This window comes from Orycteropus afer, unplaced genomic scaffold (assembly GCF_000298275.1).
Source record: "Orycteropus afer afer isolate SDZICR_OR568_19922 unplaced genomic scaffold, OryAfe1.0 scaffold00469, whole genome shotgun sequence".
NCBI classification, from domain to species: Eukaryota; Metazoa; Chordata; class Mammalia; order Tubulidentata; family Orycteropodidae; genus Orycteropus; species Orycteropus afer.
The window spans coordinates 560,760-578,721 of NW_006922056.1; the positions used below are offsets into that span (position 1 = coordinate 560,760).

The 17,962-nt window shown below is 52.9% G+C and overlaps 1 protein-coding gene across 1 annotated transcript in view; it reads right to left on the reverse strand.

Annotated features, from left to right (window-relative positions):
• RTEL1 (regulator of telomere elongation helicase 1) overlaps positions 1 to 12,238 on the reverse strand; it is a 37,126-nt gene extending 24,888 nt beyond the window's left edge. Inside the window, exons 1-9 of the mRNA XM_007954696.2 lie at positions 12,137 to 12,238; positions 11,019 to 11,211; positions 10,514 to 10,607; positions 9,771 to 9,852; positions 9,562 to 9,622; positions 7,425 to 7,500; positions 6,690 to 6,774; positions 5,976 to 6,041; positions 5,029 to 5,182 (exon numbers count right to left, since the gene is read on the reverse strand). Coding sequence (XP_007952887.2) covers positions 5,029 to 5,182; positions 5,976 to 6,041; positions 6,690 to 6,774; positions 7,425 to 7,500; positions 9,562 to 9,622; positions 9,771 to 9,852; positions 10,514 to 10,607; positions 11,019 to 11,211; positions 12,137 to 12,238 — 913 coding nt within the window. The remainder of the gene's footprint in view (positions 1 to 5,028; positions 5,183 to 5,975; positions 6,042 to 6,689; positions 6,775 to 7,424; positions 7,501 to 9,561; positions 9,623 to 9,770; positions 9,853 to 10,513; positions 10,608 to 11,018; positions 11,212 to 12,136) is intronic.
• Between the last annotated feature and the right edge of the window lie 5,724 nt (positions 12,239 to 17,962).

Below are 17,962 nucleotides of genomic sequence, written 5' to 3' on the forward strand. Positions count from 1 at the left end.
TATGGACCCAATGAAAGAGCCCCAAAATACATAAATCAGATGTTAAAAGAGTTGAAAAGCCGAATAGATGACTCCACACTCATAGTGGGAGACTAATACACCACTTTCTTTGAAAGATAGAACAACTGGAAAGAAACTCAAAAAAAAAAAAAAAAAGATTGCATTTTATCTGCAGATTGCTTTGGGTAGTATTGACATTTTCCTGGTGTTAAGTCTTGCTATCAATCAGCAGGGTATATCCTTCCATTTATGTATATTTCATTTGGTTTCTTGTAGTAGCATTTTGTAATTTTTTGTATAGGCCTTTTGTATCTCTGGTTAGATTTATTCCTAAGTACTTCGTCTTTTGGGTGGTTATTGTAAATGGTATGTTTTCTTAATTTCCTTTTCAGAGTTCTCCTCATTAGTATAAAGGAATTCAACTGATTTTTGTATATTGATCTTGTACCCTGTCACTTTGCTGAATCCTTTAATAAGTTCTGTAATTTTCTTTCTGAGTCTTTGGGATTTTGTATGTATAGGATGATGTTGTCTGCAAATATAGTTTGACTTCTTCTTTACCAATTCTTTAAGTGCATTTTATTTCCCTCTCTTGCCTTATTGCTCTAGCTAGGATTTCCAATATGATATTGAACAAGAATGGGGATAAAGGGCATCCTTGTCTGGTACAGGTTCACAGGGGGAATGTTTTCAGTCTCTCTCTGTTGACACAAATGTCCGTTGATTTTACATATGTGCCCTTAACTATGCTGAGAAATTTCCCTTTTATTCGTATCTTTTTGCACTTTTATCAGGAATGGATGTTAGATGTCTTTTCTGCATTCATTGACATAATCATGTGGTTCTTTTCCTTTGTTTTGTTTTATGTAGTGCATTATGTTGATTGGGTTTCTAATGTTGAACCATCTCTGCATATCTGGTTTGACTCCCACTTAGTCATGATGTACTATTTTTTAATGTTATTTGATTTTATAGGCTAAGAGTTTGTTGAGAATTTTTGTGGCTGTTCATGAGGGATTTGGTCTATAATTTTCTTTTTAGTGGTATCTTTGCCTGGCTTTGGTATCAGGGTTATACAAACTTCATAAAACGAACTTGGAAGTATTCCCTTCTTTTTTATATTCTGGAATAGTTTGAGTAGTGCTAAAACGGCAAGGAGGCCACATGTTCAGGCCTCCTCTAACCCTACAAGAGGAAGACAGGATTACCAGCAGTAACCCAAGGCCTATTCCTGCCAGGCCAGACATGCTGCTTCCCTCCAGCCCTTTCTCCAACCGTTCCTCTTAAAGCACCCACTACCTCTCTCCTGGGTTCAATAATTTGCTGCAGTGGCCACACAGAGCTCACAGATTATGAGGTTTATTAGGGAAGCACCACAGGCTACAATTCAATTTCAGGAAAAGAAATGCTCAGCCATCAGTCTCTCACAGTCTCTTTCCCAGCAGTGCTGGTTCCTCGGTGTGTCACTCAGCAATGCGTGTCTCTTGTGTCTCTTTCCCAGCAGCACGTGTCTCTTGCAGCAGCACATCTTCCTCAACCAGCAGTCAGAGAGAGTTCTGCCTCTAGGTGGCCTCATTTTGAGCCCGGTAGGGTGGTGAAACTAGCCAATCACAGCATCAGAACTCTAAGCACCTGAGAGAGAGTGGGAACCTCCCAGAACATTGTATTGTGCCACGCCCAACAGAAATACTCCAGGTGGACTACTTCACCAATCAGGAGCTCCTCAGTTGCTCATAGAAAATCCCACCTTGGAGTTTATAAAGACTTATGGGTAGAAAAGCCACACTAAGTAATTTACTATACCACAAGTAGAATTGATGTTACCTCCTCTGTGAATGTTTGATAGAATTTGCCAAGGAAGCCATCTGGGCCAGGACTTTTTTTGTCGGGAGGTTTTCTATGACTTGTTCAATTTCTTCTTTTGTGATGAGTCTGTTCATATTTTCTACCTCAGTCTGTGTTAATTCAGGTAGATAGTGTGTTTCTAGAAATTTGTCCATTTCTTCTAGTTTTTTTAATTTGTTAAAGTACAGTTGTTCATAGTATTCTACTTTCATTTTAATTTCAGTTGGTTCCGTTGTGATGTTGCCCATTTCATTTCTTACTCATGTTATTTGCATCTTCTCCTTTCCATTGGTAAATTTGCCAGCGGTTTGTCAATTTTATTAATCCTTTCAAAGAATTCAACATCTAGTTTTACTGAGTCTATCTATTGCTTTTCTATTTTCTCTTTCATATATTTCTGCTCCAATCTTTATTATTTCTTTTCTTCTGATAACTGTGGGCTTATTTTGCTGCTCCCTTTCTAATTTTTGGAGATGTTGGGTTTGCTTTTCTCTTCTTTATTGATGTGTGCACTTATTGCTATAAATTACCCTCTGAGCACTGCTTTTGCTGTCCCGAAGATTTTGTGTTTTCATTCTTATTTGATTCAAGGATTTTTTATTATTATAATTATTTCTTGTATTAATTAGTAGTTTTAAAACAGGATGTTACTCAGTTTCCATATGTTTTTTTTCCCTTGATCTTTCTATTATTGATTTTTAATTTTATTGTGCTGTAATCTGAAAAGATGCTTTGCAGTATTTCAATGTTTTTAATTTTATTGAGGCTTACTTTGTGGCCTAACATATGGTCTGTTCTGGAGAATGTTCCGTGTGCATTGGAAAAGTATTGTGCTGTGTTGGGTGGAGTTCCATCTATGTCCTGTATGTATCTAGGGGGTCAAGTTGGTTGATTGTGTTGTTTAATTCTTCTATGTCTTTGTTGAGTTTCTTTCTAGTTGTTCTGTCTATCATTGAAAGTAGTGTATTAAAGTCTCCTACTACTAAAAAAAAAAAAAAGTATCTGAACTGCTGTATGGAAGATGAATTTGCCCTGAAAATTTTCACCCAAATCACAATAAAATTTAAAATTTAAAAAAAAAAAAAAAAAAGACCAACTTATTAGTCTGATAGAGCCTGGAGACCCCTGAGACTATAGCCCCTAGTTACCTTTCAGGTCTGAACTGAACTCACTCCTGTGGCTTCCAGCCAAACAACAGACAGGCATATGGGGTGAACATTTACATCAGGCAGATACACTCCTTGGAGCACTCAATTGTGGGAGAACAGAAGGGCAGTGTTTGCATAGGGATAGTTTGGAAGATGGGAGTACATGGGGAGGATACAGGGAAGAGGTAACTACAGGAGAGGAAGTGGGAAGAGAGCTGTTACATTATGGAGAACTGCAGTCAATGTCATGAAATAAAATGTGTGTGAAATGCTGTATGGAAAATAAATTTGCTCTGTAAACCCTCACTCAAATCACAATAAAAATTAAAAAAAAAAAAAGAGAGAGAGAGAAGAGATGTGTGCTGTCATCTGAATCCTTATACCTGTGGCTGTAATCCCATGGTGTTGGGTTTCTTTGTTACGTTAATGGAAAGGACAGCGCAGGGTAGGTCAGAGCCCACCCCTTCCCAGGTATAACAAGGGCAGACTGAGCAAGAGAAAGGAGCAGAGATGGAGGGAAGGGACGCCAACCACACAAAGACCAAGGAGCCGAGGAACAGAAGCTGAATGCAAGTTGATGGAGAGGGCCTATCCCTTGAGCCAAAGCCCTAAACTCAGACTTCCAGTCTCCTGAAAACACAAAAACCAAACTCACTGCCGTTGATCCAACTCACAGCGACCCCTACTTGATTTTCTGAAGCAGTATCTCTACAAAAGTAGATTGCCCAGTCTTCTTTCCAAGCAGTGGCTGGTGGATTTGAACTGCCAGCCTTCTGGTTAGTAGTCAGATGCCTTAGGCACCACACAACCAAACCCCCTTTCAGCCTCCTAGGAGCTCTGGTAGCATAGTGCCTAAGGCACTTGACTGCTAACCAGAAGGCTGGTGGTTCAAACCCACCAGCCACTCCTCAGAAGGATGGTTGGGCAATCTACTTCCATAGTGATACCGCCTCGGAAACCCAAGGAGGAGTTGCTATGCGTCAGTCCAACTCAACAGCAAAAACAACCACCACCACAAGCCGTGAGAAAGTAACTGTTTGTTGAAGCCCCCACTTGTGGTATCTCTGCTGCAGCAGCTCTAGACATCTAAGGGACTTACGTAAACACAAGACGTTGCCCGGTTCTGCACCAGCCTCCCAATCGTGGCTACATCTAAGTCCACTGTGGCATCCACTGTGTCAATCTATCTCGTTAAGGGTGTTCCCCTCCTGTGCTGACACGCTCTACCAGGCATGATGTCCTTCTCTGGAGATCAGTCCCTCCTGATGATACGTCCAAAGCTAGACAGTTTTGCCACCCTCACCTCTAAAACCTTCATAATTCCCCCGTTTTAATTCCTGATACAGTGACTACCAGGAGATAAACCCCAGCAAGGTCAGGAATTTTAAGAACAGAGGGAGAGCATGAAACCGGAGGCCTGAGAGGTGTTGTGCTAAGCAGACACCAAGCCTGTATACAAGCCCTGTCCACACATGGACATTGGACACACCCATGGTGGTCAGAGCTCCGGCTTGGGAACTGCTGTGATGTGTGAAGGAAACAAGGGAAGCTGAAACTATTCATGCCCCAGTGACTCCAACTCCAAGGAAATGATTCAGAAGAAGACAACCAGAGGTCTGAAGACATCTACTGCCACACAGCTTCATCCAGCAAAGTAAAACACCTGCAGCAACTGAAGCAGAAGTTCCCACCAACAAGTGCTGTGACAGGGCACACAGGAGCCTCTTGTCAGCTACTAACAAAGACCAGGAGAAGACGCAGAAGATTCAGACTGCCCATGAAAGGCTCTTCCTGTCCCACAATCACCACTGTGAAAACACACCCAAAGACAAACAGTGGAAAGGGGTCCATGGAACAGCCAGCCCGGATAGCAACAGACCAGCAGACAGTACACAATACCTTAAGGTCACTTGATTGTATAAGGCAGAGGGCAAATCAACACCACCAGGAACAACCGGCTGGGAAAGGGCTAAAGGCCTTCAGAAAGTGCCAGAGTGCCAGATGACAGCCCGTCTCCGATGTGCCAAGAACTCACCAGAGGCTCCCAGGCCCGCTTCAGGCTCCAGGTAGAGTTGACGCTGCTGTGCAGCCCTGGTCTGCTCCTCCAGCACCTGGTCTATGACGCCCAGTCCAGAAGCCAAGTCATGGGGGGTCAGGTCGAAGGACGCCGACTCCTCACACATCTTTTCCTAAGAGCCCACAGACACCCTCGTCACGACACAGACAGGCAGAGACTCAGAGGCGGTAGAGAAAGCTGAGAGCCGTCCATCCCCAGAGCCATGCCAACAGCCTCAAAAGTCAGGGGCCCTCACTGACCATAGTGGGCCCTGCTTGCCCAAAGATGTGCATGGTCAGGCCCACACCAATGTTTACAAATGACTTGAGTTGCTAACATTTCATAATTGGAAACTTCCATTAAAACCTACATTTCTGGCCTCTCTCAAAAACCAGAAGACCTGACTGCAAGACGCACTGTCTTTCAGGGCAATGCAGGCTGCAGCAGCCCCCACAGACAGCTGGCCCTGCAGCAGGGAGCCCTGCGGCCCCCAGGGCCTTCCTCCATGCCTCCCACTCATGGGAGCTGGGGGTGTGGAGGATGTGCTGGTAAGGAAGGTGACCTTCCCCAAGCCTATCATGGCCCAGGGCAGGGTGGCCGGGCATCTAGAAGCTGCCTTTGTCAGTGTGGCCACCAGAGGGCAGACCAGAGACAGGTCCCTGTTGGAGCTGCAGCAGGGATGTCGGGCCCTAGGACAGGATGGGGGCCAGCTGAGATCCACCAGCCAGAAGGCAAGGTGTATGTGCGGTAGCTTCCGTGTAAAAATAGGGCCAGCACGTGGACCTCTGGGCCAGGAGGAAGCAGCCGTGGGATGAAGACTGTGTCTTGCAAGAAGGTAGGCAGCAGTGGTGCCCAGGTCCCCACATCCCCACAGCCCAGGGCTCACCCTCACAGAGAAATCAAAGAGGAGGAGGGGCCAGACTCACCACATTGTGAGCTTCATCAAAGATCACCACTGTCCCCTTCAAGTCAATGCTGTGCGCCCTTCGACTCTGCACGGAGAGCAATGGGGGCCAGAGCTCAGCAAATGGAGGCACCGTCTGCCCACCACCCGGTGTCTAGGTCTTTCCAAGGCAGCCACACAGATGGCTGCGATCTGCACTCCCGGGCCTGGCTGTTCGGCTCTGCCAGCCAGCAGGACTATGAGACCACATCATGGGCCCTGGGCACCAGAGCTAGCCCTTCCTTCTGGGATACTCCTGCAGCATCCACAGATCTCTAACTCCCAGAGTTCAGGCTCTGTGTTTCAGCCAGGCCCGACTGGTTGCCTGTTTCCCTTGTGATTAGTGCCTGGAGGGTCTGTGCCCCAACTCCAGCTGCAATGTTGTCCCCCACGTTTCCACCAGGAACCGACAATTCCTGCTGTCCCAGTGCATGGGCACCGCTTCCATCATGCCAGACGCACCCTCAGAGTGTCCTCAACCCCATTCTCCTCCATCGACTGGTGTCTGCTTCTTCATCACTACCCAGTGCCCTGCACACTCCGAGGGCTCTGAGCTCGCCCAACTGCAGCCCAGCTTTTCACACCTGGGTGCCAGCTCTGGGGCCTGCTCAGCCCAAGCCAGAAGATGCCCCAGAGGCCTCAAAGCCCAGGGACAGCCCAGAGAGAAGAACCACTCATACACAGACAGAACACTCACCTTCGGGTCCAACAAGTAATTGTAGGGCATAAAGATGATATCGGCCTGTTGCTTCAGGTTCCGGGAAAGGTAGTATGGGCAAACCCTGGGGGACAGGGCACAGGGCCGGGAGGTGTTAGGGCCACACACGGGAAGCAGGAGGGAGCCTGAGGACTCATCGCCACAGGCCGTGGGGCAGCACCGCCTGCAGCTGCCCCAGTGAGGCCTGGCCACCCACCCACTGTTAAAAGGCCACCCTGCGACCATGGGCCTGGGTGCTGAGGGATGGATGAGTGTTGCCCGTTTCTGAAATCTACAAAAATTAAATCCCCAGCCCACACGTATATATTAAGGAGGTAACAGGGAGAAAAAAGGCGCCAGAAAAAACACAACACTTTCTCCTCTTGAGGTGAGAAAGTCTCATCACCCGAAGGCCCTCAAAAAGGAGAAAAGGTCACCACCTTGATCTTCAGAGAGTGAGGCCAAGCTATTATTGGAAGGCCCAAACTTCCTTCCAAGGAGTGGGTGGTGGGTTTGAACCTCCAGCCTTCTGGTTAGCAATCAAATGCCTTAGGACACCACACCACCAGAGCCTCCTTTAAAAACAAAGGGAAACCCCCACCCTCACCCCCAGAGGCTCAGCACATGCAGGAGAAAATCCACCATGAAGGGGAACGACCCAAGTCCAGGCAGCCCACGTGGCCCAGATGTGGCGGGTGGGAAGGGGCAGGCCTCTGAGCACAGGGATGTCCGTACTTGTGTCTGCTCCCACTCCTGACCAGGTCCTCAATGTCCAGGATGGGGGTGACCAGCTCTTGTTCCATACTCTTCTCTAGGGAAATAGGGTTAAGAAGCAACACACACTCAAGGTTCCCTGCGGGGCTCCTCACACCCCAAGGAGATGCCTATGAGTCAACACATCCCAGGGGTCCACTGTGAGGGCTCCCCACACCCATGGTGCCCAGGACAGAGGGGCTCCTGGTGGCAAGCCCTTTCCTCCAGACAGGAGCAGCCCACGCAGCCAACCATGGACTAAGGCCAGAGGAAGAGGACCATCCTGGGGTGTGGGCCCTGGGAGCCCCAGGACAGACACCCACGACTGCAGCCAATGTCCATAACAAGCAGTGACTCAGCCCCCTGGGGCCAGGGTATTCTCTTCCCAGAGCCATCAGAGCCATCAGTACCCTTCCACCAAGACACCCAGCTCAGGGGGAGGTGGCCCTGAGCCTGTCACTACCACCTTCAGATACCCAGGTGGTGAGCCACACGCCCACTTGCTGTCAGGACCTCAGCAGCCACAGCCACCTCTCCTCTAGCAGACGTCTCTCCCCCATTCCCTCTTCTCTCAGCTTCCCCAACTAAAACACACCCCAGACTCTTCCAAAGCCAAGCCTGCTCAGCCGTGGCCACCTAGACCGGGGCCAGGACTTTCACTGCCTGTCACCAGGAGGAGGGGGCTGTCCTGACCCGAGTTTCAATTCTGAACAGTTATCTCCTAATTTAGAGAAAGAGAGAAGCCAAGAGCCCCCAGAGCCACTGGAGGCCACAGGAACGCCCTGGGGGGCTGCTAAGACACAGCAACTCCAGGTGCCAGGCCTGGCAGGCAGGACAAGTCTGCAGGGAGGTGGGGGGCAGCCGCACTGGGGTCCAGGGGCAGGGCTGAGGCCGGGCTGCATTCCTGACTGCCTGCAGTGCAGTGCAGGGCGAGGCTACCAGGAAGAAGGCGGGAGGGGAGGGGCTTCTTCGGCAGTACCCTAGCAACCGCAGGCCAATCGCAAGCTCTGCCACAGAGCCTGGAGCACCCTGCACCTAGCTGCGGAGGGCTGAGGAGTGGGGAGGGAGGCAAGGGCGGACAGTGTGGGGAAGGGGTGATGAGGAGGAGTAGAATGACGGAGCGGGGTGAGAAGAGGTGCTGGGAGACCCCAGGCCTGGAGCTGTGACCTGCCACAGGCCCTTGCCTGCAAGTTCCACCTCCCAGGCCTCCATACCCCTCACCCCTCCGGGCCCAATCAAGCAGGTTCTAACACCTTCTCTCTCAAGGATAGGGCTCCTCCCTCTGCACCCCACCACTTTCTGCCACTGGGAGAGGAGGCTGTGGAGACACAGCAGGCCTCAGGGGTGGGGGAGCCCCAGAATTCCGCTGGCTGGGCAGGAAAGGAACCAGAGCCTAGTGGGTGGTCTGCAGCCTGGGGAGGGGCAGTGACAGGCTCTGGAGCCCAGGTGATTGCCTTCAGTCCCTCTCTAACCAGCACCTGTAGCCCTTCCTCCTGGCCTGATCCTCTCCCCAGGATCACTGCAAGCAAGAGATGCGGTGGCTCAAGGCACCCTGGACCTTTCACCAACAGGGTCCTCTCCCACAGCCCCCTCTGCTGGGAGCATGGAGAACTGCAGCCCTGGTCCCCCTCCATCACACAAGTGGACGTCTGAGGCTGGGCAAGTGTCTGGCAAAGGTGAGAGGGAGGGTGGGGCCCAGACCACACGTCCAACGTGGGTGAAGGGGCAGAGCAGCTCCAGGCTGGCCACTGGGGAAGGTCCAACAGTGCCCCTCCCCACCACAGGGCCCCTGCCACAAGGCCACAGGACCCGTTGGCTGCCCTGGAACAAGGCTTGCTCCCGGCTGATGACAACCCGGTGGCCTGGACTAACAGAGACAGGGCATCGAACGCAGTGCAGAACATGCCACCGTGGACCGTGGAGCACTACAGCCCCGGGCCCCCTGCCACAACCAGGGAGGCCTGGACGAGCCAGCTGTGAGGCAGTGCTGCGCAGTCTGCCCCGACAGGCCTGCTGTAGGGGCACCTCTGCACAGCTCCCAGGGGCAAGTGCCAGCAGGGCAGCAAGGCCGTGAGCCCGGGCCACCAGCCGAGTGAGCCACTCCAACCCGCCCCCTTACCTTCTACGTTGTTGTAGAAGTGGCAGGAGCGACTCGCCACCTTCCTGCGGCACAGATGGATCTACAAGGGAAGGATTCGAGTCCCAGGGGAATCCGTGGCTGGGAAAGGGCTGGGGGTTGGGCCACTGTAGCCCACCATGTAGAGATCACCCCGTTAATCCTAACCCAACCCAAAAGGCACCATGGGGGATGACACCGCTGAAGCCCACCTGCATGTGGTTACTCTCCTGCTGCTTCACCTCAGGGTGAATGCAGAGCTGCTCCCGGGAGCCCAGGACACACACCCGGGGCCTGCGGGGAGAAAGAACCGTGGCAAGAAGGGTGGCTGCTTCCAAGCACCGGCTGCCAGGCTTCCAGTGTGGACACACTGTGGGTTGTGTGGGGCTCCAGGGAGCACATGGGGAGTTGGACTCTTACGGATGGATGGTGCATATTGGGCAGCCAAGGGAAGGGTGTGACTGCGGAGTGGGGTTTCTCTGCTGCGGGGGCCACTGAATCTCCGCCATGGTAGGCAAGGGGACAGGCAGGGAAACAGAGCACATGGGACAAGAGTCCAGAGCTTCTAAGAGTCCCTAGGCTGCAACTCCAGGGGGTGGGCAGGCACCAGGCTTCTTCCCACCTCCATATCCACAGCTCCCCCAGATGCCCTAAGGGTTCAGAGGCCAGGCCAGACCCAGATCGCAGCAGACACAGCGGCACCCTCAAAGAATGCAATGCACCAGGGAAGGATACAAACCCAACATGAGCTTATAAAACTAAAGCTGCTTCCTTTTAAGGAAGGTGTGGAAGACACCTGATCCTCCCCCAGCCTGACATCAGAACACTGCTCCCCCAGGGCTGACCCAGGATGATGAAGTCCACCACCCACGCAGCACTTGCTACAGGCACTTGGCACTGTGCTGGTCATTATCCCCACCACCCAGGAGCAGGCGCGGGTGGCCGATGGACCCACCGGTAGGAAGTATTCCGAAGCTCGCCAATGACCTGCGTGAGCTGTGAGTGGGTCCTGGAGGCGTAAATGATCTTCGGGATGTCCATGTAGCAAGCTGCCCAGGCGGGGAGACCCCAAAGTGCCATCAGTCACCCTGTGGCCTCGTGCCCAAGACAGCATTCCTGTGTTTGCTGTATGCAAGTGGTTATCAACCACTGAGACGTTGACCTCCACACCCACCCACTGAGACGCTGATCTCCAGACACTTACTGACCAACCCACAGAGATGCTAACCCCCAGACACCTGCTGACAGACCCACCGAGATGCTGACCCCCAGATGCCCACCCTCTGAGACACTGACCCCAGACACACACTGAAGGACACCAGACAGGTGGTCGTCCTCACTGCCCTTCAGTGACACCAGGGTCAGAGAAATGCAAGACGCCCTGCTCAAGGGGCTACTGACACCCAGGTGGATTCCACCTGCCCACCATGAGGCTGGAGAGGGCCAGGAAGGAACATCACCTGGGATGTCTCCAGAGCTGGTACTGCTCCCCCAGGGCAAGGCCTGGTCAGGGAACTGCTCCCCATGCACCCTCTCAGCGATCTTGCAGGCAGAGATGCCATCTCGAAGGTGCTCACGCCAGGCCAGCGTGGTGCAGAGGAGGCATAGCGTCTTCCCTGTGCCTGTCGGACTCTCCAGGATGCCATTCACTTTCTGAGTGGGGAAGGGAGGAGGCTCTCAGGGAAGCAGAGGGCAGGTCAAAGAGTCCTGCAGGACACGCCACATTCTGACCAGACAGCTCTGCTCAGATGCAGAGCCCACCTGGGCCAGTCCCGTGGGATTGTGGGTAAATTAATTCAGCCCTTGTTAGCAAACAATTTGCAAAGCGCTTCCCAAATGCGACAGTGTTCCTCAGCCTGATATAAATACTAAGATGAGTAATGAGGTGCCAAGTCTCAGAATAAGTCAGTGTTCTGCGGCTCTGGATTCCGGCGTTGACGTGGTCCCAGCTGAGAGGAACCGATGGCCTATATATGGCTCTCAAGGAGAGCCTGAGCGGGAAGCTTGGGAGGTCCCAGGCAAATTCTGCACAAGCGCACCTACCCCCCACCAGCCACAGGTACAGGGCTCCAGCCTCCTTGATACAGGAGCCCATTGGTCACAGCATGAGAGATCTGTAGAGCCAAGCAGCAACAAGACACAGAGGCCCTGTATGGAGCACACCTGCCCCTTGCCCATCCCCACACACACTGAGGTTTAAAGCTTTCCACTTGAGGTCAGAGCCCTGGCTGTCCTCTTCTGCATGGAAACTTCTTTCCTCCAGATCCTTCCATAGCACCCACTACTCATCAGTAGGTCTCAGCTTGAATGTACCCCTTGAGGAAGCCCAAGTCCCTTCCCATCTCCTTTACCTCAAGCATTCATCACCATCAGAAATCACCATCGATCGCTACATCCTACCCAGCTGGGATGTAATTCTGATTTGCAACTGACTCCCAGTGTCCAGATCATCCCCCCCCCACCCCCCGCACTCGGCTGGTCTGGATGCACGGAGGCAGGATGCCCTAGGACCTTGCAGATAACGGCCCAACGTGGGCCCATCCCCCTCATACACGTCCATCAGGGCCTGCATCTTTACCTTCTGCAGACACTCCAGGACCTTGGCCATGTACTCCTGCTGACATCTGTATGGCTGGAACGGGAAATCCACCGACACACCATTCACGGTGATCTTGGGCATGCCGGTGGTCTTCAGGAGGGCACAGAGGTGAGCTGAAAGGCAGGCTGTCGGTATCTAGAGACAAAACCCCATCAGCATGTCAGGTCTCAGCCACTCCAGACAAGCAATCCTGGATGGAGCAGGGGTACAACGTCCTTCTCCACGAAAGCCCCCAGGGCACAGACGCAGATGTCCATCAACAGACCACTTGGGCAGCCATCTCAGGAAAGAAGGTCTGAAGGCAGGCTCATTATAGGGCGCTCAGAGAGGCGCCGGGTGTTGGCCCTGCATTGCTCTCCGACCACATAATTGTCTCCTACCCAAGCAGAGGCGCCAGGCTCCTGAAGTCCTATGCCTGAGAGACGTACAATTCCATATGCACCAATAACCCACCACTCCCACATGAGTGCCAGGCCAAGGCCCTAGGGTGTCGCCACCTCCTGCCTCCAGCCCCTGGCCCTCACCTCCTTAGGTCGTCTGGGACCATTCCCCATCCCTCCCACCAGGCAACCGGGCGTAGAGAAAAAGCACGCGTGGCTACGACCTGGGTTCAAATCTCTGGAACCCTGGGGAAGTCCCTCAACTTCTCTACACCTCAGGAAATTGGAACAAACAGACCAGACACTAAACATTGAGTAACGATCACCCCTCCCCGGCCCTGGCCACACAGAAACGCGGCGCCCATCGCAAGGACTACGGGTCCCAGGACGCAGCGCGGCCCAAACGCCGCGGCGGCGGCGAGGGGCTGCCGGGAGATGCATTTCGGAAACCGTGAGCCACCCACGAGCTGCTTGGCTGAAAACCCAGGCCCAGGGTTCCCACGGGGAGGCTCCAGGGTCAGGGGCCCCAAGAACCCACCGACTCCGGGCGGAGCGCGCCACCCCGCCCTCTGCTGTCAGCTTGTTCAGACTTCGCGGGTTCGGCCGCGCCGCCGCAGAGCGCTGCACTTCCGGACCCACTTCCGGCCCGCGGCGTGGCGCTCCTGGTGGAAACCGCTCCCCGCTTGGAGAGGTCCGCCTCTCTCTCTCTCCGCGGCGCGCCTCATCCAGGTCAGTGTGTGCCTCTTCCGCGAGTCTGAGCTCCGGGGCGTCACCTTCCTTGCGCATGGGCAGATGTGGAGTCCTATCTGTTTTCCCCCTCGATGTCGTGCCTTACCGGGGCTTCCATCCAACGACCACCTCCCTAAGGCCGGGCGCCGCGTTGCCAGTCGACTGCTCAAATCTACCGGGCTCTCTTGGTCTCCTGTCCTCTTATAGCACCCACAGGCGCCTTTGCAAGGCTCGAGTCTGATCCAGCCATTCTTGTTGCGACGCAAAGATGGCCGTTTGGTGCCCCTGACCGGGCTCCCTAACGCCTCACCAGCTCTTGTGCTGACCCTCCCCTCAGCCACCACATTTCTGGTCAGCGACCTGAATGGTTCCAGTGGCCCCTCTGAGTTCCCAAGAGGGACCCCCAGCCAAGAGGAGACGCACGGTTCTGAGGATGTTCAGCTCTGGCAACCCCAGATGTCCCCAAAGGCACCTGGGGAAAAGAGCGCTGTGGGGAGGCCCATAGCTTGCAGAGACAGAAGGGACTCAGAGCTCTGGGGGGTGCCATGCTAGGTCCTGAGGTCTTCCACCTTTAAGCCATGTGTCCATGCTGAGCTGACAGTGGCTTGGGGGATGTTCCCCCTCCACACACACACAAACAGACACACACAAGTGCATTCCCCGTATGCCACTCTCCATGAATGGACTGCAGGGTGTGTATCACAGAATCTCAGAGAGAGCTTGGAGAAGACAGTGGCCCCTGGCCAACACTGCTCACCGGGCATTGATTTCAGCACCTCCAAGATCAGTCCCTCCTTTGCACCTTACATTGAGGAGATGGTGCACAGAGCCTACAGTAGACTGCCCAGAGCCAGTGGCTAGCAAGCAGTGGACCTGGGAAACCAGCCCTTCACTGCTGTCCCCTCTCTCCTGAGAGCAGGTGTTTTCATGCCCCCAGAAGCCCAAGAAAAGAAAGGCTGCAACCCAGAGACTTGGGACCTCCTGGGCTGCAGGAGGTGAGGCCCAAGACCCCAAATAGGTAGTTGCTGAGCCGACAAGTCCCACAGGGAGGCCCTCCGGCCCCACTGCATTTATGGGGATGTAGCACACAAACACCATCTTACTGACCTAAGCCGAGAGGTGAGGGCAAAGGAAACCCAGGCTGACCCAGCAGGTCACAGGGATTCCCACGTGCGGTGCAGGGAATTACTTGGCAAGGCTCTAGTCTGTAACTTTCACACGTGACTGGGTGGAATTATATAAACATGAGTTGCTTTGGCTTACCCAGGGGACTGCATAGCTTGTTACTAACATACGTGAAGGTATATGGCACTCTGGTCAGGATGGAACCATGGAAATAAATGTGGTGATTGATCAGTTTTGCCACTCGGCTTGCAATGAGCCCTCCCAGAAGCAGAAAAGGGGTGTGGTAGTTAAGTTTGTGTGTCAACTTGGCTGGGCCTGGCTGAGTGGCTGGGCAGCTGGATGTAGTATTCCCCATGATGAGACTGGTAATCAACTCTATGGTGGAATCTACCATGAGCAGCTGAGTAGCTGCTTTAAGGATGTGGTCTGCTTCCTGTATATAAGGAGAAGCCTTGGGGAATGGTCTCTAGCTTATGGCATGCTTGAACCCTGCATGTAGCCATGTCGTTGTTCAGCAGCCTGCCATGCTCTGCTGACCTTGGGACTTTCGATGGACTTGAGTTAATGGCCTGCCATGTGGTTTGGTAGCATCAGGACTGTGCCTCTTTACTCGTCAACCTTGGGCTTGTCAGCTGAGTGAAGAAAAGCCTCCAGCTTCAGTGGGCTGGGAGCAGGAGGCAGAGCTGAAGCCCAAGGTTGAGGGTCTTTCACCCAACCCCTAGAGCCTGGCACTTTGAACTCGGACTTAAAGCCTCCAAATGTAAGAGAATAAACTCCTGTTTCTTCAAGCCATCCCATTTGTGGAATTTCTGTTAGAGCAGCACTAGAGAACTGAAATGGGGGATCTCACTGACATCAAGAAAGAAGAGCCAGGAGTGGAGTGCATTCTTGGACCCCAAACCCCTGAACTGAGACAGCAAAGAAATGGCAGCAGCAGAACCAAGAGACCCACGTGAGACAGAGCGCTGGGCTTCCTGGCCCACAGAGCAAGAAAGCTGAGTGCCTTCAGACAGGAGGCTTGCTGGTGGAGTGGGGTGCCTCTTTGGGTAACTATCACCAAAGCTAAACGAATTTTGTAACACTGGCCCAAGCAGGACAAAGGCTGAGGCCAGAGAGAAGCTGTCCTGATTGAAGAACTGTATCCTGACTTGTTTTTTTTATTATTTTTTTTTATTGTGATTTGGGTGAAAGTTTACAGAGCAAATTCATCTTTCATACAGCATTCCACATACACTTCATCTCATGACATTGACTGTAATCTCCCACAGTGCAACAGCGTTCCTCCCACTTCCTCCCCATAGCCGCCTCTTCCCTGTGTCCTTCCAGCCCATGCACTCCTGCCCCCCCAAGCTATCTCCCTGTGCATACACAGCCCTTCTATTCTCCCAAGATTGATCTTTTCAAGGAGTATATCTACCTACTGTAAATGTTCAGCTCATATGCCTGTCTTTTGTTTGGCTGGAAGCCACAAGAGTGGGTTCAATTGCAGACCTGAAGGGCAGCTAGGGCCCGTAGTTTTAGGGGTTCACCAGGCTCTATCAGACCAGCAAACATGGTCCCTTTTCTGTGTATATGTGTGTGTGTGGTTTTGAGTTTTGTTCCACATTGTTCTCCCACTCTATCCTGGATCTCCTACAAAGATCCCCCTCCGAGTGGTTGACAGTGCTGGGCACCATCTAGGTTTTTGGCCTCATAGTCGTATAGGCTGAGGATTGCATGGTGTACTAGTCTCTTGGACTAATTGTTTCCGTGCGTCTTTGGTTTTCTTCATTCTTCTTTGCTCTGGACAAGGAGAGACCCATCGTTGCACCTAGCTGGCCGCTTGCAAGCTTTTAAGATCCCAGTGGCTACTCGCCAAAGTAGGAGGTGGAACAATGTTTTTCTGTAGTGTGTTATGCCAATTGAGCTTGATGTCCCCTGTGACCATAGTCCTGACTTTTTTGATTCTGAATTGTAACCTGTTACTTCTTTAATCTACTACCATAGTGATACCACCTTGGAAACCCAAGGAGGGGTTGCTATGAATTGGGTGCGACTCCACAGCACATAACAACAACAACTTCTTTAATAAACCCCATAATTCTGAGCATTGTCTGTGAGTTCTGTTAGGCCATTGCAATGAATTATTGAACCCAGTAGAGAAGTAAAAAGTCTGTGGGAGGGATGGTTGGTGTCAGAATTGGCAAGGGTTAAAGGGTGGCAGCATGTCTGACCTCTGCCTCATAGGAATTAGCCTTGGGCTGCTGATGGGGCTTTTCTCCCCTTTGTGAGGTTAAAGGAGGTCGTATGTTGCCACAACGGCCTCTGTGCGCCATCAATAACAATCTGCCGGGCATCCACCCTGGCAGGCCTAGGGGACCCCGTGGCAGAGGACCTCATCGTGACAGCAGGACTGACGTTACTACCACACACGTGACATGTCACACTGTGATGACCACCATGTGGTGGGCAGGGGCCTGGCCTGGTCTAGAGCCTGCAGAAGGCTGCCCCAGGGATGGCACAGTGCTGGGTCCGGTCATGGTGCCATGGGCACAGGAAGGCATCCCTTATGGGTGTGAGGAACTCGGGAGGGAGAAGGGGAGGAGAGAGGCACAGGGTTCATCACTTCATCCAGGTGGGGGACAACACTACTGTGGGGGTGTCATGAGTACCATGAGAGGTGAGCATGACTGCAGTTGAAAGTGCTTGATGGGAGCTGGGCAGAATGGCTGTGAATGTCTGCCTGCTCTGTGTCAGTTGCTGCACAAGGTCTCACCCGCCAGGGCTCGGACCTATCAGGCACTGGGTATCCACTCACTTATGGATTCACACTGTGCCAGGTGCTGTTGGCACGGCCCCCACCCTTAGGTAGTGCCCACGCAGGAGAGGCTGGGAAGAAATGGGCACTTGTGATGCCGAGCAGTGAGTGAGCTTTCAATGTGCTGGGGGCTTGCACAGAGGAGGCAGGAAGATTCCTGGAGGAGAGAAGAGCTGCCTGCCTGGCCTCGCTTCCCTGAGACCCAGGTTCTGCAGATACATTCTTTGAGTGGGTCAAAGAATGTGACCTGGTCCCCCAGTTTCTCTAGACCCTCATGCAGGCGGGTCCACAGGTAGGTGCTCAATAGATGTTTGTCGAGTGAGAGTGACTGAGTGACCTGTAGAGGTGCAGGGTCCTCTGAGGGTGGGTGCTGGAGTGGGTCTCAGGAGCCCTGACCTACAAAGGGTCAGTTTGTGGAAAAACAGCTGCTCGTGACTGCCTCCTGAGACCTTGGTGGGAAGCCGCATCTGCTCCAAGGCCTGGCACTGCAGCGGTGCATTCAGTGGGCCCTGGCACTCTGCTGGGCGTTGGCCTGTGCAGGGGCTCCCCATGGTGCAGATGAGGAAGCAGAGGCTCAGAGATGTCCCCAAGGTCCCTCGTGATCTGAGGCAGTGCTGTCCCTTGGCTAAACCTACCCATGCACCCCCCATCCCCTGAAGAAGATGCTGGAGGTGGGGGGCAGGGTGTGCCTCTCAGTGCCAGAAGCTGGAGCTGGAGTGAGTCCGCAGGACTGACAGCTCTTCGTGGAGAGCATGGTGCTCCCACTACAGCAGA